We start from the raw sequence: 19,512 nt of genomic DNA on the forward strand, positions 1-19,512 counted from the left end.
CAAATTGTGCCCGATACTTTGGACCAATCGACCTCACAACCTCCGTCGCGTAACGGTGCCTCAAACCTCCATCGCTCTCACGAACAAAGCTCCAAGGAACTCGAACCTGTGTCTCACGACCCAAGCTCACACTCTCCTTCGTGATACTCGCCCAAGGAACGAAAGCTCCTCCATCGCTGTGAAAGGTCCAACCTGCTTCTCCTAACGAAGCTCCTCCATCGCCTCTCCAGGGAATGTGAATGTACAACTTGCTTCTCTGAACGAAGCTCCTCCATCGCTGTGAAAGGTCCTTCAAGTTGATCCCTCCCTATGCAAGCTCGATTTCCGGCTCTGGTCTTTGTGGAGCGCAATCTCTGCAACACATTCACCCTATAGGTATGCTATATCGCCCTCTCTTCCTCCCTTATTCTTTCTATAACTGATACATCCATCTCTTCCATCTCTGTTTCGAACTTCAAACCCTAAAATTCCTTTTTTTTTTTTTTATGATTGATATTCGTTTTATGTTGATTTAAATGTTTGATTTTGGTTTGGTGACGAAGGGAAAATGATTGGTTCTTTCCTTCTCTTTTGGGTCTGGTTTGGATCTCTTTTGTTGCTTGGTTTGATTTTTCATTCAATTGCGTTGGAATCTGAATTTTCCAGATTGATAATGCCTGCTTGAATAAGAGATATAAGAGATACTTTTCAAGTGGGTCTCTGGAGTCTGGACTCTGGCCTTACCCCATTGATTGGATAATGTAGTAAACCTGAGTGAGAAATATGGAGACACTTTCCAGAGATGGGTTGTTAAGCAGCCTCAACTTTGATTGATTCCTATGTCCTAGCCCAGTTGATTGCAACGCCGGTAGGCGAGTCTCTTCTCAGTAAGTCCCTTCGTCTTCTCCGTACCTTGGTGAACTGATTCGAGTGTGATGATTCCTGTGATAATGAGTTCCCTTGTCCTTCTCTGATTCGATTGTGATGGGTCCTTTGTTTATCTTCTCGAGTGTGATGAACACTATTTTTCTTTATTTGAGAAAAACCACCACAATTAACTTGACTGTGTTTTTTCTTCTCAAAATTTTGGCGCCCCTTTTTTCCTTCCCTTGCCCAAGCTCCTCCCCCTACTCTTTACTCTCTTTCTTATGTACATTTAGAGATCACTTATTTAGCTTCTTTTCCGAGTCTTATGTTCAAAATTCTTTAGATTTTACCTATTTAATGATAATTGATTGTTCCTAGATTGATGAATCATTCATGGCTTTGAAATTACATTTTGTGAATTTTTCATTGAAAGTTTCATGTTAGAAGATCCTATTGTCTATTCTTTAATCTTTAGTCATCTATCTTCCTCTCCCAAAAAAAAATATAAGAGTAATGATTGTCTTTTCTGTTTTTGTAAGACTTATAGTTCACTTATATCCTTTCTCTTATGAATGAAAGCAGTAGATGGGAATATATGCGGGTCTATGTTTTGCTTCAGTTTGGGCTTAGATGTGGTTCTGCCTACTTGTATAATATGCGTTACAATTGATAGTTACATAATTGTATTTACATTGTTTTCTTTGTTCTGAGTGATTATTTCAGGTATGGATGTGGCACATTGCTATCTAGATGGCAATGCTGATGCGGTTGAGTTTTGCCCACATCAATCCTTCCACCATCTTCTAGCTGCTTCAACATACACATTACAAGAGGGTGTTCAGCCGAGTCGGTCAGGAAGCATATCCCTTTTCTCTGTCGATGCCAATGCTTGCAGTCTTAACTTGCTCCATCGTGTAGAAACTGCTGGCATCTTTGATATAAAATGGAGCCCCATCGAAATTGGTGCGGGTCCCCTGTTAGGGCAAGCTGATGCTGATGGTTACCTGAGACTTCATAGTTTGGAACACAGTTTGGATGGACCAGAAACTAGAGGTATGACTGAGTTCTATTTCTATTTAGCTTTGAGTTTTCAAGTTACGAGACAAAGATGTATTAAAAGATACACACTGGAAATGAATGGCTGGCAAAAACTTTATAAACATTATTTATCTACTTTCAGTTGCTTGAATGCCAACTTTATAAGAGACCTAATGGAACTATTTGATTACTTTTTGGCAAATATTATTTGACTTCACATATGTTCTATTTTCCTTTAGATGTTGATAGTTGTTTCTCGTCCTAGTGATTTATGTTGTGTTGTCCTTATCTATTAAATGGGCAACATATTTATGTTGTTAGTGCAATCACAACTATTTGCATAAGTTCAGGGATCCATATTGACATTCTTCCTGAACCATGCTAATCCTGTGTGTGTGTGTGTGTGTTGTCAATGAGTAATTAGGGAAGTGTTCCGGCAAAACATTCTCTTGTCCTTTAAATTATATGAGACACCCTGAATACTAAGCTCTAGGCCTATTTATAGATCTACAGCATCTGGAATTATGCCAATTTTTTGTAATAGAACCACAAGGTTTCTTCATCTAATAATCCTCCCATCTCCAGAAGAGGTTTTGATTAGCTGTGGTATATTGCATTTATTAATGTCTCTTTCTGCTATATGTTTGCAGTAGCCTGTCAACCTGTGATTTGTAACTACTATTCTCCTCTTACAGTGACTTTTTTTGGTTTGTCTCCATACATGCAACAGCTGAATACCCGTTCGACTTCGAACATTTGCCCAGTTGATTGGGCTTATCAGTAATTCCCAAAAGATAGTTTCTTTCACTTCACAGACTGCCTGCAGAACTTTTGTAGAATATTTTATATGGATTAGGGATCACTTGCAGTTGGCACTTTATTAAAGGTTTCACTCTTACAGGATTAATGTTGCCAATTGATTGTAGAAGATGCAATTTTTTTAAGACTGAAATACGCATTATGGTGTGCTTAGGTTTCATTTTAGGTCCATAAATGGTCTTATTCAAACTCTTGATCATGTGTTTAGAATCTATCCCTTCCTTAACACCATGTGGAGGTGAGCTTGGGCCTAATAAACCATTTTATGCAGAACATTTTTCAAAGGCAATGCAGTTCCTCTTCTTTCATCTGCAGTTTTGTGTCAAGTTTTCTATTTCTGTGGGTAACTGCAACCCATGCCCCTCCCAGACTTTGACATAGGACTGTTGTTACGAGTATATCCTCGTGATACGGTCTCCTACATTAATTGTATATATTCTCATCTTTGTTATGTTGTGAGTTGTAGGTACCAGGCAGTCACTGCACACATTTTGACACATATTGTTATGATAACCATCATTCATTATTAAGGGTGTCAAAATCAAACCGAAACTGTTTATCAAAATTGAATTGAACCATTAAATCTGAACCAGTGAACATTTATAAATGGTTTAGTTTTGGTTTAAAATGAAATTGTTTATTAAACGGTTTGGTTTTGAACCATTAAACTAACGATTTTAATCTGTGTGAAAACTGTTAACTTGAATATAAACCAAATCGTTGAAGGACCGTTTATGAACCTATTACCTCTTCCTTACGTCTATGTCTTATCTCTTTGAGTTTCAGAGTCACAAAATCCAGGCCAAAACTGTTAACAAAACGTTTAAGGACTGTTTATAAGCCTATTACCTCAAATCGGTAACAAAATCAAAACTAAAATGCTTAAAACCGTGAAACCGAAACGTTTATAAGCCAAGAAATCGAAACCGTTTAATGAATGGTTTTGGTTTGATGGTTTCATAAACTCAAACTGTTAATAAATGGTTCGATTTTAAATTTTTAATGTCTACCTACTACATTATGTACCAAATCGAACTGAACTGTTTAAACCATAATTGCACTGTTTAACACCCTTATTCATTATCATGTTCATACACTTACTAATTACAGCTAACAAATCCTAGTATTGAGAAGCCCCATTTCTATCTTCAAAATTAAAATGAACATAATGCAAACTGAAAATCCAGACAATGGAACTCAGATGCAAGGGGGCCCAATGATCAAAAAAATAAAATTCATAAAAAAAAAAAATCTGTGATCAGATCTTAGATGAAGGGAGTAACTACGTTCTTAAGGGAAGAAATCAGATAAATGGAAGGGGAGGGAAGATAGATGAGATCGATCTGATTGGGAGAAAAAGAGAGGAGAAGAAATCAGGTTTTGGATACCAATCCCGTATTCCCGTATGCATTGCTCAATAACAAAAACATTTAAAAACAAAAAAAAAACACTCATTCTTTACTTAAATCATTTCTAATTGATGGGGTCTAAATTTTCTAAATTGCCTCATAAAAGGACTCCTAAGCACACTCATATGCTTGATAAGTATATGAACTCAAAACAGAACTCTATCTAGCTTTTAAGTATTCTAATCTAACTCAGACACTGAACTTAACTATTAATTCCATGTACTAACTTTATACCTACTACATAGCTTTATAATTTAGTCCCATTATAATGAAGTCCAGAAAAATAAAAGGCCCAACCTATAATATACCTAAAGGTTAACTTCAGCTCATTGGACTGCCACCAGCACCTTATGGACCTCCCAAGCTTGCGCAAATGCCTCCATACAGGATAATTTCTAGTGCAACTGCATCAGAATAGAATGGTTAGTTAGTGATTTCGTTGTTATCACTCAGTAAAATGTGCTTGTAATCATCAACTATCTGTCAGAATAAAAGTTCCTACTGCTATGTGTGATATGATTTATTTGTATAGTGGCAAGTGAACTGAGATAGTTAAAGTCTAAGTAGGATGGATTATTTCATCTGATGCAGGGCATGTTCTGAGAGAAGTTGGTGGAGAAAATGTTAGTTCTTCGATGTGCCTGTGCCTAGACTGGAATGCATCAGCCTCATCCATCTCCCTTGGGATTTCAGATGGTTCCATCTCAGTAGTCACCCTTGGAGAGGCCCAACTACAGAAACAACAAGCTTGGCAGGCACATGAATTTGAGGTCTGGGCTACATCTTTCGATATCCATCAACCACAATTGGTGTACTCTGGCTCGGATGACTGTAAATTCAGTTGTTGGGATTTGCGGGAGAACCCTTCACAGTTGGTGTTTCAAAATACCAGAATTCATAAGATGGGTGTTTGTTGCATTACAAACAGTTCCAGGGATTGCAATACAGTGCTCACTGGGAGCTATGATGAGTACCTTAGGGTTTGGGATTTACGATCAATATCTAAGCCTCTAAATGAGATCGCAATTGGTTTAGGAGGAGGAGTTTGGAGAATAAAGCAGCACCCTTCAGTTCCAGACTTGATATTAGCTGCATGTATGCACAATGGATTTGCAATTGTGAAAGTTAGAGAGGAAAGTGCTGAATTAGTGGAGACATATGTCAAGCATGACTCTCTGGCATACGGAGCAGATTGGCAACGCGGAGAATCAAGTGATAAAAGTGGAAGAGGAAAAGGGTCCTCCACAGTAGCTACTTGTTCATTTTATGATCGCCTTCTTCGAATTTGGATGCCTAAAACTCAGATGGTTACATGACTTAAAATGCATGATGTTCCTCAATATATCTTTGGTTCGGTATGCCGTGTCTTTTTCTGGAACTTCATCCATTTCTCATTAGGTATGTTCCCTCTCTTGGAAAATCTGGAAGACAAGAAACCGAGCTATTTTTCAGCATGTGGATCCCTCATTACTTGGCACCTTTATGGCTTTCCAAAGTGCTGTTGAGGCATATTATTTGAGCTGGGACCCAAAGTCTCTTGTTTGTATGAGAGCCCCGCTTGCAGTATCTGCTTCACTACCGATTGTTTCGCCTTTGCATGTTCTCATTACCACAGATGGTGCCTGGCTTATTCACAACAAGCATGGTGGAAGGGGAGTCGTCATTCGGTCTTCTACTGGGGAGTTCATTGCTGCTAGATGCTTCTTTTGTCTGGGCTTCTCTGCTCTTGCTATGGAGGTGGAGGACATTCGTGATGGACTTCTTGTGCATGCTTTGAAGCTCCATTTTTTGATTGTTTTGTCGGACTGCCAACCTCTGATTGTGAGTCTCCAGTCTTCGGCTGTATTGCTTGATTGGGCTGCGGAGGTTATTGTAGAGAATATTAGAGCTTTGCTTCCTTGGTTTTCTCATGTGTCTTTCTTTTTTGTTCCTCATTCGCATACCAAATAAGCTCTGAAGCCCACTTTTTGGCTTCTGGTGCTTTGAAATTGAAGCTTTCTCGTGTATGGTTAGTCACACCTCCTGCTTTCCTTCCTGATTCTGTTGTTCTTGATTGTGGGAGATTTTCCCTGATCTTTTTTCTTAATAAAGATTGCTTTTTCTGACCAAAAAAAAATACTACAAGTGAAGGTAGCAAAAGAATATTGACCTGTACCATGTTAGCAATTGATTATACAGCCAATAGATTGCCACCCAAAGAAACACACTTAAGGATTCTGTGTGACCTCTGATTGGGATGAGCTTAAATTAATGATGTGAGCTATTAGAAACAAGTGAAAGGACAGAAACTTACAGGCAACCTTCCTATATCCCCATATGCAGTAAGTTTATAATTTTTATTTGTAGTTACCTTCTTGACAGAAGCAACTTGGTTCAAAAGTGTATAAACAACCATCTATGGTATCTATTGGCTTTTCTAGTTATGTGTTTGCAGTGATGTATGTACCCTTTATGGCAGAAACAAAAATTTGCACTAATCATAGATATGAAACCTTATCTGTCATCTTTCTTTTTTTTGTCTCTCTCACAATTTTAATTCTTCTTGCACAATACTCTCTGTTTTTTTTTTTTTTTTTAAAAAGTTGGGGTTGGGCGGGTTAGTGACGTATTGAGAACTTAATATCTGATAATGTTTACATTTTACAACCCTAAATGGGTAAGGGAATCTACTGTAGAAATCCAAAATAATTACCATTTTGGAACATAAAATTAAAATATTGCTGACAGAGGAGGATGCATTGAAAAATTTCTGCATTCTGTTTAACAACTATTAGTTGTTGGACATATTGTGGAAACTTTGGCAAAAAATCATTAAAAGTTCTTCTCCCTTTTTCTACTAGGCTTAGAACCGTTTAGAAGTTGGTACCGTACCGTCCCGTCCCGTCCCGTCCCATTAATAATCTAGACTAGAACCTAGGTTTGGTCCTGTTAACTAAATGAGACGGTATTGGGATTGACACATTTGGTACCGATATCAGTACAAACCCATCCCAAAATACCGGGAACCGTCCAAATTGACACCCTTAGGTTTCGCTATATACCGACCTAAGTTACTACTTGTTGACTCGATTCTTCAACCTCTAAACTTGATCCGAGTTTGACCATGTCAACGGTTGATTGGTTCATTGACCAACTTGACCAGTTGATTCGGTTCGGTTTATTTTTTTAAAACCTGATTCAATTTTGTCCCATTGTTTATTTTGGTTGATTAGAATTGGAAATAGTTTCTGAGTTTGGTTTCTGTTATTTTCAAAAACGAATTATGGGCTAGAAATCATTTCTTGAAATACATTTGATTTTGACTATTTTCAGAATTGATTTATGGGTGAAATAAGTTTATGGAAAGTGTTTTAAACAACTGCTTCTATTTCAGTACTTGTTTCTGCTTCATGGAAACAATTCTATTTTAGAAAAATTGACATCCCTAGCCTCATCTTGTTTATTTTTGGACGAGCAACGCTACGAGGACCATGGGGTCAGCTATAAATCTGATGTACCCTTCCACTTGCATTGCACTACAGATAAAGCAATGAAAATTCCAGGGCTACCAAGACGATGCGTGAGAATACTATTGTGATGTTCTAGATTTTTCAATGTTTTCTTTTGCCATTTGGCAAATTCCATTAAGTCTCTTGCTGTGAGAAATAATATTTTTGTTTCATGATATACAATTTTCATTTTCCCCTCTACCTTCTAGCTTTATCCCCTTTCTTCTTCTTTGCTTTTTAAAAATCCTTGGCCTACAATAGTGTCTCAAAGTAATTAGATTATGTCCTATTTTGATCTTTCAGGTGGAGACTTAAGAGTGAGCATATATGGTTTTAACTGTCATTGGATTTGTCATACTGGTTTGGAGTTCTCTGGTTTAATCTTCATAATCTTGTTAGTCTTAGCCACAAAAAAGTACAATTATTGAGTAAAGTCATAGTACTGCACTGCAGCAGCAAGCATGTTTCATAGAACAAACCCCACTTCTTAATTATTTGTTAGATGTAAAATTTGTTACGTGTTAATGGATATAATGACAAAACTAGTGGCATTTTTGTCAATTTGGGTCTGCTTCGTGTTACACGTGGCAAACTTATTGCTTAATGTTTGGAATTGACTCGAGTTATGTTTGGGTTTGTGTCCCAAAAACCCTGGCCCTACCTTGATTGGCCTCTTTAGCTCCCAACATTGCATGGCTCAAAACAAACCCTCCATGCGTATCAGGATTTCTGTTAAAAAAACAAAATGGGCCCAACAGCCAAAAATCAAATAAGACGGTGCATCGTCTCATGTTAATAGGCCCAATAACTACTGACCCATCTCAAATAATGGCTGGCGCCACATGGCGCACATGGATGGCTGTGGACTGATATATGACCTTACACCCGTCTCACATGTTTAAACTGCAATCTAAAACCCATCTCACTACTCTTCCTCCCCCATCCCTTTCCACCCACCTCCGTCATGCCCCGTCAGCCTTCCAACCCCCTGCCATGAGCTCCAATTGTCAGCTTCGACAGTTTATAGTTGCTGGCAAGTTTTAGGGTCGATGAGCCCTGTTGAAGATATTGTCCCCAAGACCAGAGACCTCCATGGAATGAGAATGTGAGAGAATTTTACATGACCCATGGAGCTAACCATGTTTTCTACTGGGCTTCTTCGTGTCTACTATCCAATCAAGGCCACAGTACCATGCAGACAATAAAGAGAGAACAAAAAAGTACAAAAGTAAGGGGAAAGGATATTTTTATCAACCTAAAACTTTACATGTCAAAATTTTTAAGCAAAAACCCAATCAACCCACCCAATTTTTCAACAGATGAGAATGTGAGATAATTTTACATGACCTTCCTTTTTGTACAGATGAATACAGGCATTGAACAGCTATAAACAAATAACATATTTCCATTTCCAAGCTCTTCAAATAAAAGATATAGAATGTAGAGGTAGAGGGCAACAAGGAAAGTTGTGGGTTATCTAGGACCCGAGAGCTCCATTGCTTCAACCACAAGTGAAGATTCTTCTATAAAATCTGAATATCTCTGAGGGAGGTTCTCAGATAATCGGAATCTTGGGGTCTCAACCTTCTGTGAAGCCTCCCATTTCTCAGCTAGGCCGTCACCTTCTAACATCCTCACCACTTCAGACATTTTTGGGCGCTGAGAAGGGTGGAACTGTGTACACAAGAGAGCTACCTGCACCATCTCCTCTAATTCGACTCTGTCAAAATTGTTTTTCAAAATTTTGTCCACCATTATATTGAGTTTTCCCTCCTGATGAAGCTTCTTCACCTGCATAAAATTTTAACCACATTGTCAAGAGGGAACCAAAAGGAGACAGCAAGTTATACTTAAGATCATAGTGAAACAAGTCCACCATTCTTCGGTTGGGAGAAATCCTTGAACAATACTAAAGTTGAACTCATCTACAGACATCAAGGCTGAGTTAAAACACTCAAAACACGAATTTTTTAAAAGGTACAAGGAACAGTCTCATATTGGGTGACCTACATCTGTTGAATATAAAGTACAGCCTTATATTGCACCCAACAAATAAAAGGTACAGTCTCAAATGGTTGGACTGTTCAGTGCATGCAGTGGGTTACGGTACTACCATTCATTAGGCATAACCTGCTATCTCTATGCCGCCCCCCCCCCCCCCACAATCCAAAAAACAAGGATTTCATAACCTTAACTTTCTGATGGACTGTTCATATTTTACTGGAAAGAGAAATGCAATACACAACAGAGGATAACAGAAAGGTCATCTGATAGTATCAATTTTTGGTATAGGTCCATCCAGAAAGTGGGGCCTAAGGAATGTTGGCTTAAATTGAGTCCCTTACAAGAAATACATTTGGGTTGCAATGCAATTTGTGAAAATTGGCTGAAAATGGACTTTCCAATACACATTCTATAGGGGGCTATTGGGAGAGAGAAAGAGAGAGAGAGAGAGAGAAAGTACCCAATCAAGCATTACACCTTTCTGGTTTGCTTGCCGTCCAAAATCCAAAGCCCTCTGACCTGTAATGAGTTCAAGGAGCAAGATCCCAAAGCCAAAAACATCTGTCTTTTCTGATGACTGGCCAGTTGACAAGTACTCTGGAGCTATGTGGCCAACAGTGCCACGCACAGCTGTAGTTACATGAGAATCCCGGTGATCCAAGAGCTTAGCCAACCCAAAGTCTCCAACAACTGCTTCAAAGTCTTCATCAAGCAGAATGTTGGCAGCTTTCACATCGCGGTGAATAATTTTGGGGTCACACTGTTCATGCAAATACAGTAGTCCACGTGCTGTCCCTAACGCTATCCTCTTACGTCTCAACCAGTCCAACACTGGCTTACCATGAATGTGATCTGAAAATAGCGGGGGGGGGGGGGGGGCAGAGCTTTAAAAACTGAAGTATTGAGACGTGGATATACAAGTTATCATTGGACTGAAAGCCCAAAAATTGAAAAAAAGTTGGCACAAAACATGGTTAGATAATTGAAATCAACCAGTGTTCTGCAATAAAAAGTAAGTCAATGAAGTACAGCTAGGTCAATTTTTTTATTTTTTATTTTTTAAAATTTAGAACTATAACAGAAATTTCTTCAATTATTCACCTTTACAGAAAATTATATGAATTAAACAAATGTAAAAAAAATTCAAGAGAACCAAACCAAGATAGGACATTTCTAACTCCTTTAATCATTTTCATTTCTAGAAAGTAGCCTAGATTCACATGAGTCACAAGTTTATCAAGTTTCAAAATATGGCACATAAAACACAAGGCCTCATATGAGTCGAGGATGAAGCCCATAAATGGGGTAATCCGTAAACAGTTATGAAGACTGAGCATAATAAAAGGATTGCAAAGCAAATTCTAACCTTATCCATCAAATTAAAAAGGAGTGAATAAGGAAGTAACCACAAACCATGGGAAATTCTGTGAAAGGAAAAATATAGTGAAATACTGAAATAGATGTCTACATATAATTCATAATATATCTCAAATAATGAGTAAAAAAAGCAAATAGAATAAAACTGCAGAATAATGCCACAGAAGTTAAAAAATAATACAGGTAAAGTACAAAAATGTTTGCTTATCTCTGGAAAATGTCATAGAATATGCATATTTTAAAAGATGCTAAACACAAGAATTATTCTCAAATAATTCTAGCCACCAAGTCCATCTCACCTCTTAATCGAGAAGCAACACTTCCATTTGGCATGTAGGGGTAGACCAGGAGCCTTTCGTTCTCCGTCGTGCAAAACCCACAAAGTCGGAGAAGATTTCGATGGACAGCTAAACTTATCAACTCAACTTCAGTCTGGAATTGTAGTTCACCACCAACAGCATTATAGTCTTTCAACCTCTTAACAGCAACTACAGTCCCATCTTGCAAGCATCCTTTGTAAACAATTCCAAAACCACCGCTTCCTAAAATGTTCTTGGAGTTGAAATGGTCAGTGGCTGCTCGGAGCTCTTTAAATGAATACCTCTTCAAATGACCCAAGCACACCTCTGGATCATATTGATCTGCCATGCAAAACATAAACTGAGAAATGCTGGGACAATCATATTCACGGACAAATGCACAAGCAAATAAACAAACTGTCGCATTAAATACCATATAAGCATATTTAAATACAGAAAAAAGTGCTAATAAAAAAAAAGGAAAAAAGGAAAATTGGAAATAGAAATAAGTTCAACAAGGACTAAGTAAGTAATCTTATTAGAAGAGGCATTAAATGCTAAACCAGGTACAGGAGTCGAGAAGCTCAAAACTGGCTCAACTCTACCAGGAGATTTCCAAATATCAAGACCAATCTGTCATAGCAGTTTGGAATGGTGAAAACAGAGCTCATCCAACACTAAAAGAAGTTTAGATTAGATTATTAGGATTGTCTCATCACTTTTTGACTTTCTTACTTTTGACCAATAATATGTTCACAGTAGAATACAATATCTAGACATGCTTATCCCCATTTTCCACAGCATACATAGAAAGCACTGGCCTTTTAAAGATCCTTCAGTACTGGCCAACATTATGGATACAGATGGCACACCACGGGATACAGATGGGTATTTATGAGATTTAAACTATTAACTGCATCTGTATCAACTAACAAGAGAAATGACCAGGAAACCAAATCTTGATTTAAGTATGAAGGAACCAACCATTGACATCGAAAAAAATCTGTTGATTGTGCCTGTGTCGCCACCAAAGAAACAAACCCACTACAATGATGATAAAGGATGCAGATCCGAAGCTTGAGCCCAATGCAAGAGCTAGTCGGGGGCTTTTCGTTCTCCCAGGTTCTGATGGATCTGGGAAGACATGCATTTCAATAGCTTAGAATAGCCCATCAAAGACACATTATCTTACTGTTCATGTAAACAACTATATTAGTCACCTCTTAAAGCATCTGGTGGGAAATATAGTGGCTCAGGAGACACAGCAGAACAGTTGTTCTCAGAATTTGGCCCACAAATTAAAGGGTTTCCAATGATTCTGCAAGGAGAAACCGAGATGGGAAATTGATAAACATAAACTCCAAAAAGCAAAACGAGCACTTAAGTGTGAGAAAATAAAGCTTACTTGAATGTTCTTGCAGAAACTTTTGGCAGGGAACCACTTAGATTGTTATATGAAAGGTCCCTAGAAGCAAAGCAAAACCACAAATTCAGTAACAAGTTCATGGGGGGAAAGACGAAAATCCAATATGTTGTTCCAACAAAGGTCAAACTGTGCAAGTAGAAGACTTCAAGGATATGGACATACACAAGAGTGAGACCTTTAACAGTGGATAGAGACTCCGGACACGGTCCAGAAAGGCTGTTGTTATTCAGTCGTCTGGCTTACTCACAAACGAAATGAAAGAAGCATCTGTTAGCTTTCATCAAGAACACAGTTCGAGTAAACAGAGAAAATTATCCAATAGACCCTCTCTCAAATAAATAAATAAATAAAATCATTTATCAGGGCAATTATTTAATCAACTGACAATCTCCGTATGATTTTGAAGGATAATGACATTCATTTATTGGGATTAAATTAAAAGTTTAGGGTTTGGTTCTAAAAATTAAAGCAACATGAAGCTCTCCTTACTTACAGATAATTAAGGTTCTTAAGGTCTCCCAGAGAACTTGGTATCCCACCAGTGAACTTATTGTTTGAGAGATCTAGTGTTTGTAGCTTCTCCAGCTTTCCAATGTCACTAGGAATAGGACCAGAAATGGCATTGTTCTGCAACAACCTACACAAAAGTAAAAGCATTTCTAATATGTCTTGTTATGTATTCCTGATGAAAGTATGATTTTTGGAATTACCCAAAAGTATAAACATCAGTATTACTTCAGCATAAAGGAAGAAAATGCAAAATGGAGCAAAGACTCCGAGGAAGTAGCCCAGAGCCAGTAACAAACAGAAACAACTTCCAAGCCTAGAATCATAATCTGAATAATCATACATTTGTTGAGTACCAATAAGAATAGGAAGGTGGCCCCAACTTACACAGATTGCAGGTTACTGAGATTTCCGATTCCTGGAGATAATGTCCCGGATAAGCTCTGACTAGGCAGCCCTCTGGTTGCAAAAAACACAAGAAATGAGGAGTTGGAAAGATGTTTATTAGTTTCTCCGCTTTGTTTTGTTCTTAATCGTTCAAAAGGAAGGGATGAGGGACCATAGATCTTACAGAGCAGAGACGTGACCATCGGCAGAGCAGGTAACCATCCTCCAGCTACAAGGATCAACCGAATTAATGTCCCAGTTCTCCAATACGTTATAAGGATCGTTTAGATCATTTTTTATAGCCATCAAAGCTACAACTGCATCCAGATTTTAAGAAGGATGAAAAGGGAATGGGAGAGTTAGGACCATTCATTGTTTTCATTCTCTTTCCCCCTCATCAAGAGAGTTATAAGCAAAATACCCCTAAAAACACAAGAACAACATAATATGAAGCTTCAACACCATAAAAGCGTCAAAAACAAAAGGGGCTGTTCAGTAGTAGTTTCTCTGTTTCTTATGGATACTTAGATATACCAGGAAGAGAAAACTAAATGGCTCAAAAAAAATCCGAAAGCTGGGGAGAAACAGAAAATCCCAGTGGATTGTTGCTTCATTGGGCAACATTACATCAGTATTATCAGCGTAGCTAAGAAGGAACTCAAAAGAAAACAAGATCTACTGACCTTCATAGTTTATACCAGAAGGAGAGAGAGTAGCAAATGAGCCCTCCATACATGCCAAAACCAGTAAACTCATTCGCCAGAAAACCAAAAGCGTTCTTTCCATGCTCTGTTTTCGGTGCTGGAACGTCCTAATGCTCGTCTCACCACAAGCAAAAGCACAATGACTAACACAAAGAAGTCGTTCTCAGTAATCAAATGAAACTACCGCTGTAGGAAGATTATAGTGGCAGCAGGGACGCAACAGAAATATTGCTTAATTCGAACAAACTCCGCACTGAAAGAGCTCGCCCAATCAGAAGCTCAGAGCCAAACTTTGATTACCAAAGAAAGAAAACTGTCGATTTTGGCTTTTTCTTCAAACAAACTCCATTAACAGGCAAGAAGCCTCTTCAGTGGTCATACCCAGATGCCAATCCGCCAATGCTTCAAAAGGAAGCCTTTCAGCTGAACGAAATTCATTGCTAAAACCACCATTTCAGGCTCTCAGCATAAGAGAGAGAAGGAAGCAGAACTCAATGACGGAAAACTTCACCAGCAAACGATACCCAGATGCAAACGCCACCAACCCAACAAAAAAGCCACAAGCTCAGCCACAGAAAAAAAAGGAACACTAGTTCCAATTGCAACTCCTTGGCAACATTCAAACCAAAACAGACAAGAAGTAGAAGAGCAGAATTTCCTCGGGAAACAAGAGACCCATCAACTATCATATCTGAAATTCTGAAATCCTAGAGATGTGAGAATGGTGGCCGTGATTTCTATCCCATTCACCCGATCCCCACATATTCCCTGTGGGTATGTTGTTGGTTTTTATCCCTGCCTTGTTCATCCCCTGCGATTCTTGCAAATACTCTTCAGCTAAAAAGCAGAGATTGACAACAAAAACAGAACCAGACACGCAAAAGCCAATACAAATAGGCCAAAGACGACACAGATACAGATGCAAAGAGCAAGTAAAGAAGAGAAAAAGCAGTATAATCCCAATAAGGTAACTATTAGTAATCTGTAATCAAAGAATCAAAATTTAAATAAAAGGGCAAATAGAGAAGAATCATAAAAATGTGGGGTTCTTTTGTACCCTAATAATTTTGCTGGGTTGAGAGTGATTAGACTGGATAACACAGAGGGGACTGGGTAGGGATGATCACTGAAAAGATAAGAAAAAAACAAAGGAAATGAGGTTATCCAGAAAAGCAGAGTCTGAGAAAAAGAAAGAAAGGATAAAAAGAAGAAGAAAAGAGGCAGGTAAAAATTTGGCAGGTCACGTGCTTGGATTGTCTCAAGCTTTGTTGGCTGGCTTTTTTGGCCTGGATCGAACGAAAATATATATTTTTTTCCTTTTTTTTCTTATTAAATTTCTTTCTGCCATTAAAGTTAAACATTAGTTAAACAAAAAAGTGAAAAAGTGAAAAAAGAGAAAAAGCTGTTCTGTTAATTGATAATTTTCCCTTCTTCCCCTTCTCTCTATAGTCTCCAGGAGGACATACTCCATGCTAACATGCGCCTGATATTTATTTAAAGGAGAGGCCCTTTGCTTTTACCTTTAATCCATAACTTTTTTTTCTCTTTTTTCCATTGAAAAGTTGAAAGAGATCCCTCTTTCCACTTTCCTTTTTGTGTTTCTTGTTGGGCTTAAATTAAAAAGTTTTTGTGTTTAACTATTGTTGGTTACACTTGAGATTGTATCTCAATTATCTTTCTTCACACATGTAAGGTATAAGTGTGGACAGCCCATGGCTGGTGTTAGATGGGGTGAGATGGTTACCACATGGAGAGAGGATTTGGACTCATAAGGGTGTCAATCGTTTCAATTTTTTCAATTGGTTTTATTTGATTTCAGTTTGGTTTCATTCGATTCGTATACAATTTCAATTCAGTTTCATTGAAATCTTAGAATTTTCGTATTAATTTTCTAGGGTTTCATATGGTTTAGGTTTAATTCACTTCAATTTATACAATTATACTTCACCCTAAGTGAGGGAAGAGTCTAGCGCTACTACACATACGGCCAGTGCTCAACACTTTGTCTTCTTTTCACTTCCAAAAATCTTCATTTATGTGCTTTAAACAGTAGTGGAGGGGACAAATGTTGAACAATATTGTCCCTACACATACATGCAGCGTAACTGGTCTCGTAAGGGGGGGGGGGCATTAATCTTTGTATTATAGGGGCAAAAATGATAATGTACATCACAATTAAAAGTTTAAGAACATCATATAATTATTATATAAAAAGAAGGCTACCAGGCTATGGTGACGCTACATCCCCAGACACAAGAAGGATGAAATGATTATATCTCTCCTACGGTGGTGCAAGGGCCACACACGACGCAGCGTGGCTGCGGTCCCCCTCCCAATTCATTTTTTTTTTTTTTCAACCCATTATATGATTATAGACTAACTGTAAAGAAGCCTGATTATATAAAGAATATTTGTAAATTAAATTAAATGTGATGTTTTCAGATTCATTGGCTCATAAAGAAGGATTCTCATTCTCCCTTTAACTTAACTCTATTAAAAGTGCCACTATAGCCATTTGTTAGTAGAAATTGGATTCTTGCGAAAAACTTCGCTCTTTCTCTCTCCTTCTCTCCTCCTGTGATTAGTGTTCCTTCTTCCCATCTTTCAAAGCACTTTACTATTGGGGGTTAATTGGATTGGTACTTAAAAGGTGCAGAGTCCAGAGTCCTCCTAGCCCTGGAATAAATAACAAGTAAATTTGAATTCCATATTCTTTCTGCTAACTTTGTGAACAATTTGCTGGGCAGTTGGGCACGAATGGTTATCCTCTCCTGTGAAGTGCTGCACTGCATTGTGCGGCGCAGCAGAGGCCATATGGCACAATGAGCCTCATATGGTGCACATGGTCTCTGTAGCCGCCGCACGATACAGTACAACACTGTGCAGTTACTACATAGGATAAAAATTCGTTGGGCACTTGGGCATCAGAATTTAGGTGCCTCAAACAAGGCCCTATAGTATTTGTTTTTAACATAAGATAGGAAGTACATTATATTACAGGACTAAACAGTAATAGAGGAATACAAAACTATAGACAAGCAGGGATAAGGGATCCGGCTCCTCTCCAGTGAACTTGTGCGTCACACGATGTGCAGCGCACATCGTTGGATAATCGAGCTGCAAGGTGTCGACCTTTTCACCCTAAACTACACCATAGGGGAATTGGAGAGGTTTTAAATTTGACCAATACCAATTTCTGTCCAGGGGTAAAATGTAAAAAAATCAACTTTTTTAAAGAAAAATGACCAGTCCAGATCGATAGTCGTGAATCTGATACCCATGTATACACCATGATGTCGCCAGCCATTGAAGCAAGAGACTATTAACAAAGTGCTATTGTTTTTCAATCCTATCAAATTTTAGATTATTCGAGAATTAAAATTGACTTAAAATGCATTCCAAGAATGCATGCCAAACAGAGCTTAATAGATTATCTTATTCATGCGTCTTATATTATTTATTAACATGTCTCCATCATTTTTTTGTTATTTTCAAAAAATAAATAGAAGTGACAAATATTATTTTTCCAGTTTAATTGTGCTTTCTAAGATGCGCCGGAATTTTTAATTTCCAATTTCATTCCTAAAAGGGTCATGATTCAAGAGATCATGGATTCCAATCCAAATCAATAAGACTCGGTAAAAATCGGCCAATTGTTGTCAGAAATCAACTAAAATGGCCTAGAAACACCAGATCAGAATCGGCAACAGAATGGATTGCTGCAGATTGGAATTACACCCGAATTGAGAGAATCCGCGAAAATATCGACAGGAATCAACTAAAATGACCAAAAAACACCGGATCAAATCAATGCTGATTCGAAATTTTGAATAAATGGATTTGGCCGATCCACTCTCGATTCTAAAACAGTAAACAAAAAGGCAACTTTGAAATAACCTTAATACAAGAGGGAATAGCTAAAATACATGGAAATGATGAACTCTTAGGGCTGTTTGTTTGACTGGAAGGATGGGATGAGATTGTGAGATTGTTGTGGGATTGGATTTCAAAATGTAGTGGATTGGAGAATAAAGGGGTGGGATTTTTATTTTTTCCATGAATAGTAATCAACATGGTTTTAGTACACGGTATTGGAATAGTTATCGATCAACTCGAAAATTGATATGATATCGGAACAGATCGACCATATTGAGCAAATTTGTCCTTGATTCTTCTTTTAAAAATGAGTTTTTGATTATTTTACCGCTTATCTGTACCGTATCATCGATACGATGTTGACACAATATCAGATTTAGTCACCTGCAAAATCGGCACATATCGGGCAATATATATCTATACTTCAAACCATGTTAACCAAAGTCTTTTGGTTTTTTTTTTTTTTTTTTTTTTTTTTTGATGAATCTTTGGATAATATAGGGGCAGGATTTTCCAATACCACATCAATACTTTGTCATCCTAATTCTCTCAACTCACCTAAGTCCCCGTCAAACAAACGGGCCTTAGAGACATGGTTGATAATACTGGTCTTGGATCGATGGATTCATCCGGATTTATCAAGGCTGATCCCGTTACTTGACCAGTCCATTACCGGTCCATTGGTACATCTCAGGGGTAAAAGGTCATAAAAATCGTTTTTATGAACCGATTCAGAGCGATCCCAATCCGATTTCCCAGAACTGAAACCATGGTCAGAGAGGCAGGCATGGGCATCAATAGAAGTGCCAAATTCTGGAATTTGCATTGGATGATTCAAAAACCTCTCAATCTATCAGTCCCCTTCACTTGTCAATCAGCTTTAGTCCCTCCCTCATTGTTCAAAAGCTCAAACTCCAAAAAGAATAATACTGTAGATCCGTAGAGGCATATATAATATGATATATTATAATAATAATAATATTACACTAGTGTTTACTGTATGTCTAGTGAAGTGCTTTGGTATTCCATTATAGACACATATGACAAATGCTAACTATTGTTAGTATGTAAAGCCGCCATACTTTTAAGTTTTAACCCTAAGAACACGGAATCGTGGGACCCACATACTTTTAGGAAAAGTTCGTTTCATAGATAAGGTGGTGGGCCCTGTGCATTCTTACGGACCTGTCCAAGAGCGCCTGGCCCTTGCACCACGGGGGACAAATGAGAGAGTACTTAATAGCATGGATGAATTTTTATTTTATTTTATGAGGGGTAGGGCAGTAGTTTCATAGGCTTTTGTATTTGGATACAGGGACACACAACTAGCAG

The 19,512-nt window shown here is 38.0% G+C and overlaps 2 protein-coding genes across 4 annotated transcripts; one reads left to right on the forward strand and one right to left on the reverse strand.

Annotated features, from left to right (window-relative positions):
* Nucleotides 1–1,346: 1,346 nt before the first annotated feature.
* Nucleotides 1,347–5,511, forward strand: LOC122654305 (diphthine methyltransferase). The gene is made up of 2 exons (XM_043848336.1): nucleotides 1,347–1,899; nucleotides 4,704–5,511. The coding sequence occupies exons 1-2, from the start codon at nucleotides 1,572–1,574 to the stop codon at nucleotides 5,426–5,428; spliced, it is 1,053 nt and encodes a 350-aa protein (XP_043704271.1). The 5' UTR covers nucleotides 1,347–1,571; the 3' UTR covers nucleotides 5,429–5,511.
* Nucleotides 5,512–8,876: 3,365 nt separating this feature from the next.
* LOC122654304 (protein NSP-INTERACTING KINASE 3-like) lies at nucleotides 8,877–15,464 on the reverse strand. Of its 3 annotated transcripts, none has more exons than XM_043848334.1 (12): nucleotides 14,605–15,454; nucleotides 14,284–14,401; nucleotides 13,785–13,917; nucleotides 13,601–13,672; nucleotides 13,200–13,343; nucleotides 12,869–12,940; nucleotides 12,686–12,745; nucleotides 12,501–12,598; nucleotides 12,265–12,414; nucleotides 11,281–11,622; nucleotides 10,065–10,456; nucleotides 8,877–9,391 (listed from the first exon to the last, which is right to left on the reverse strand). In XM_043848334.1, exons 2-12 carry the CDS (start codon nucleotides 14,384–14,386, stop codon nucleotides 9,074–9,076), a joined length of 1,884 nt encoding a protein of 627 aa, XP_043704269.1. In that variant the 5' UTR covers nucleotides 14,387–14,401; nucleotides 14,605–15,454; the 3' UTR covers nucleotides 8,877–9,073. The 3 variants fall into 3 exon arrangements, with proteins under 3 accessions (XP_043704269.1, XP_043704268.1, XP_043704270.1); XM_043848333.1 differs by having other exon boundaries at nucleotides 14,602–15,454; XM_043848335.1 differs by having other exon boundaries at nucleotides 9,191–9,391; nucleotides 10,187–10,456; nucleotides 14,284–15,464.
* Between the last annotated feature and the right edge of the window lie 4,048 nt (nucleotides 15,465–19,512).

The sequence above is a fragment of the Telopea speciosissima genome, chromosome 3 (genome assembly GCF_018873765.1).
Source record: "Telopea speciosissima isolate NSW1024214 ecotype Mountain lineage chromosome 3, Tspe_v1, whole genome shotgun sequence".
In the NCBI taxonomy this organism is placed as follows: Eukaryota; Viridiplantae; Streptophyta; class Magnoliopsida; order Proteales; family Proteaceae; genus Telopea; species Telopea speciosissima.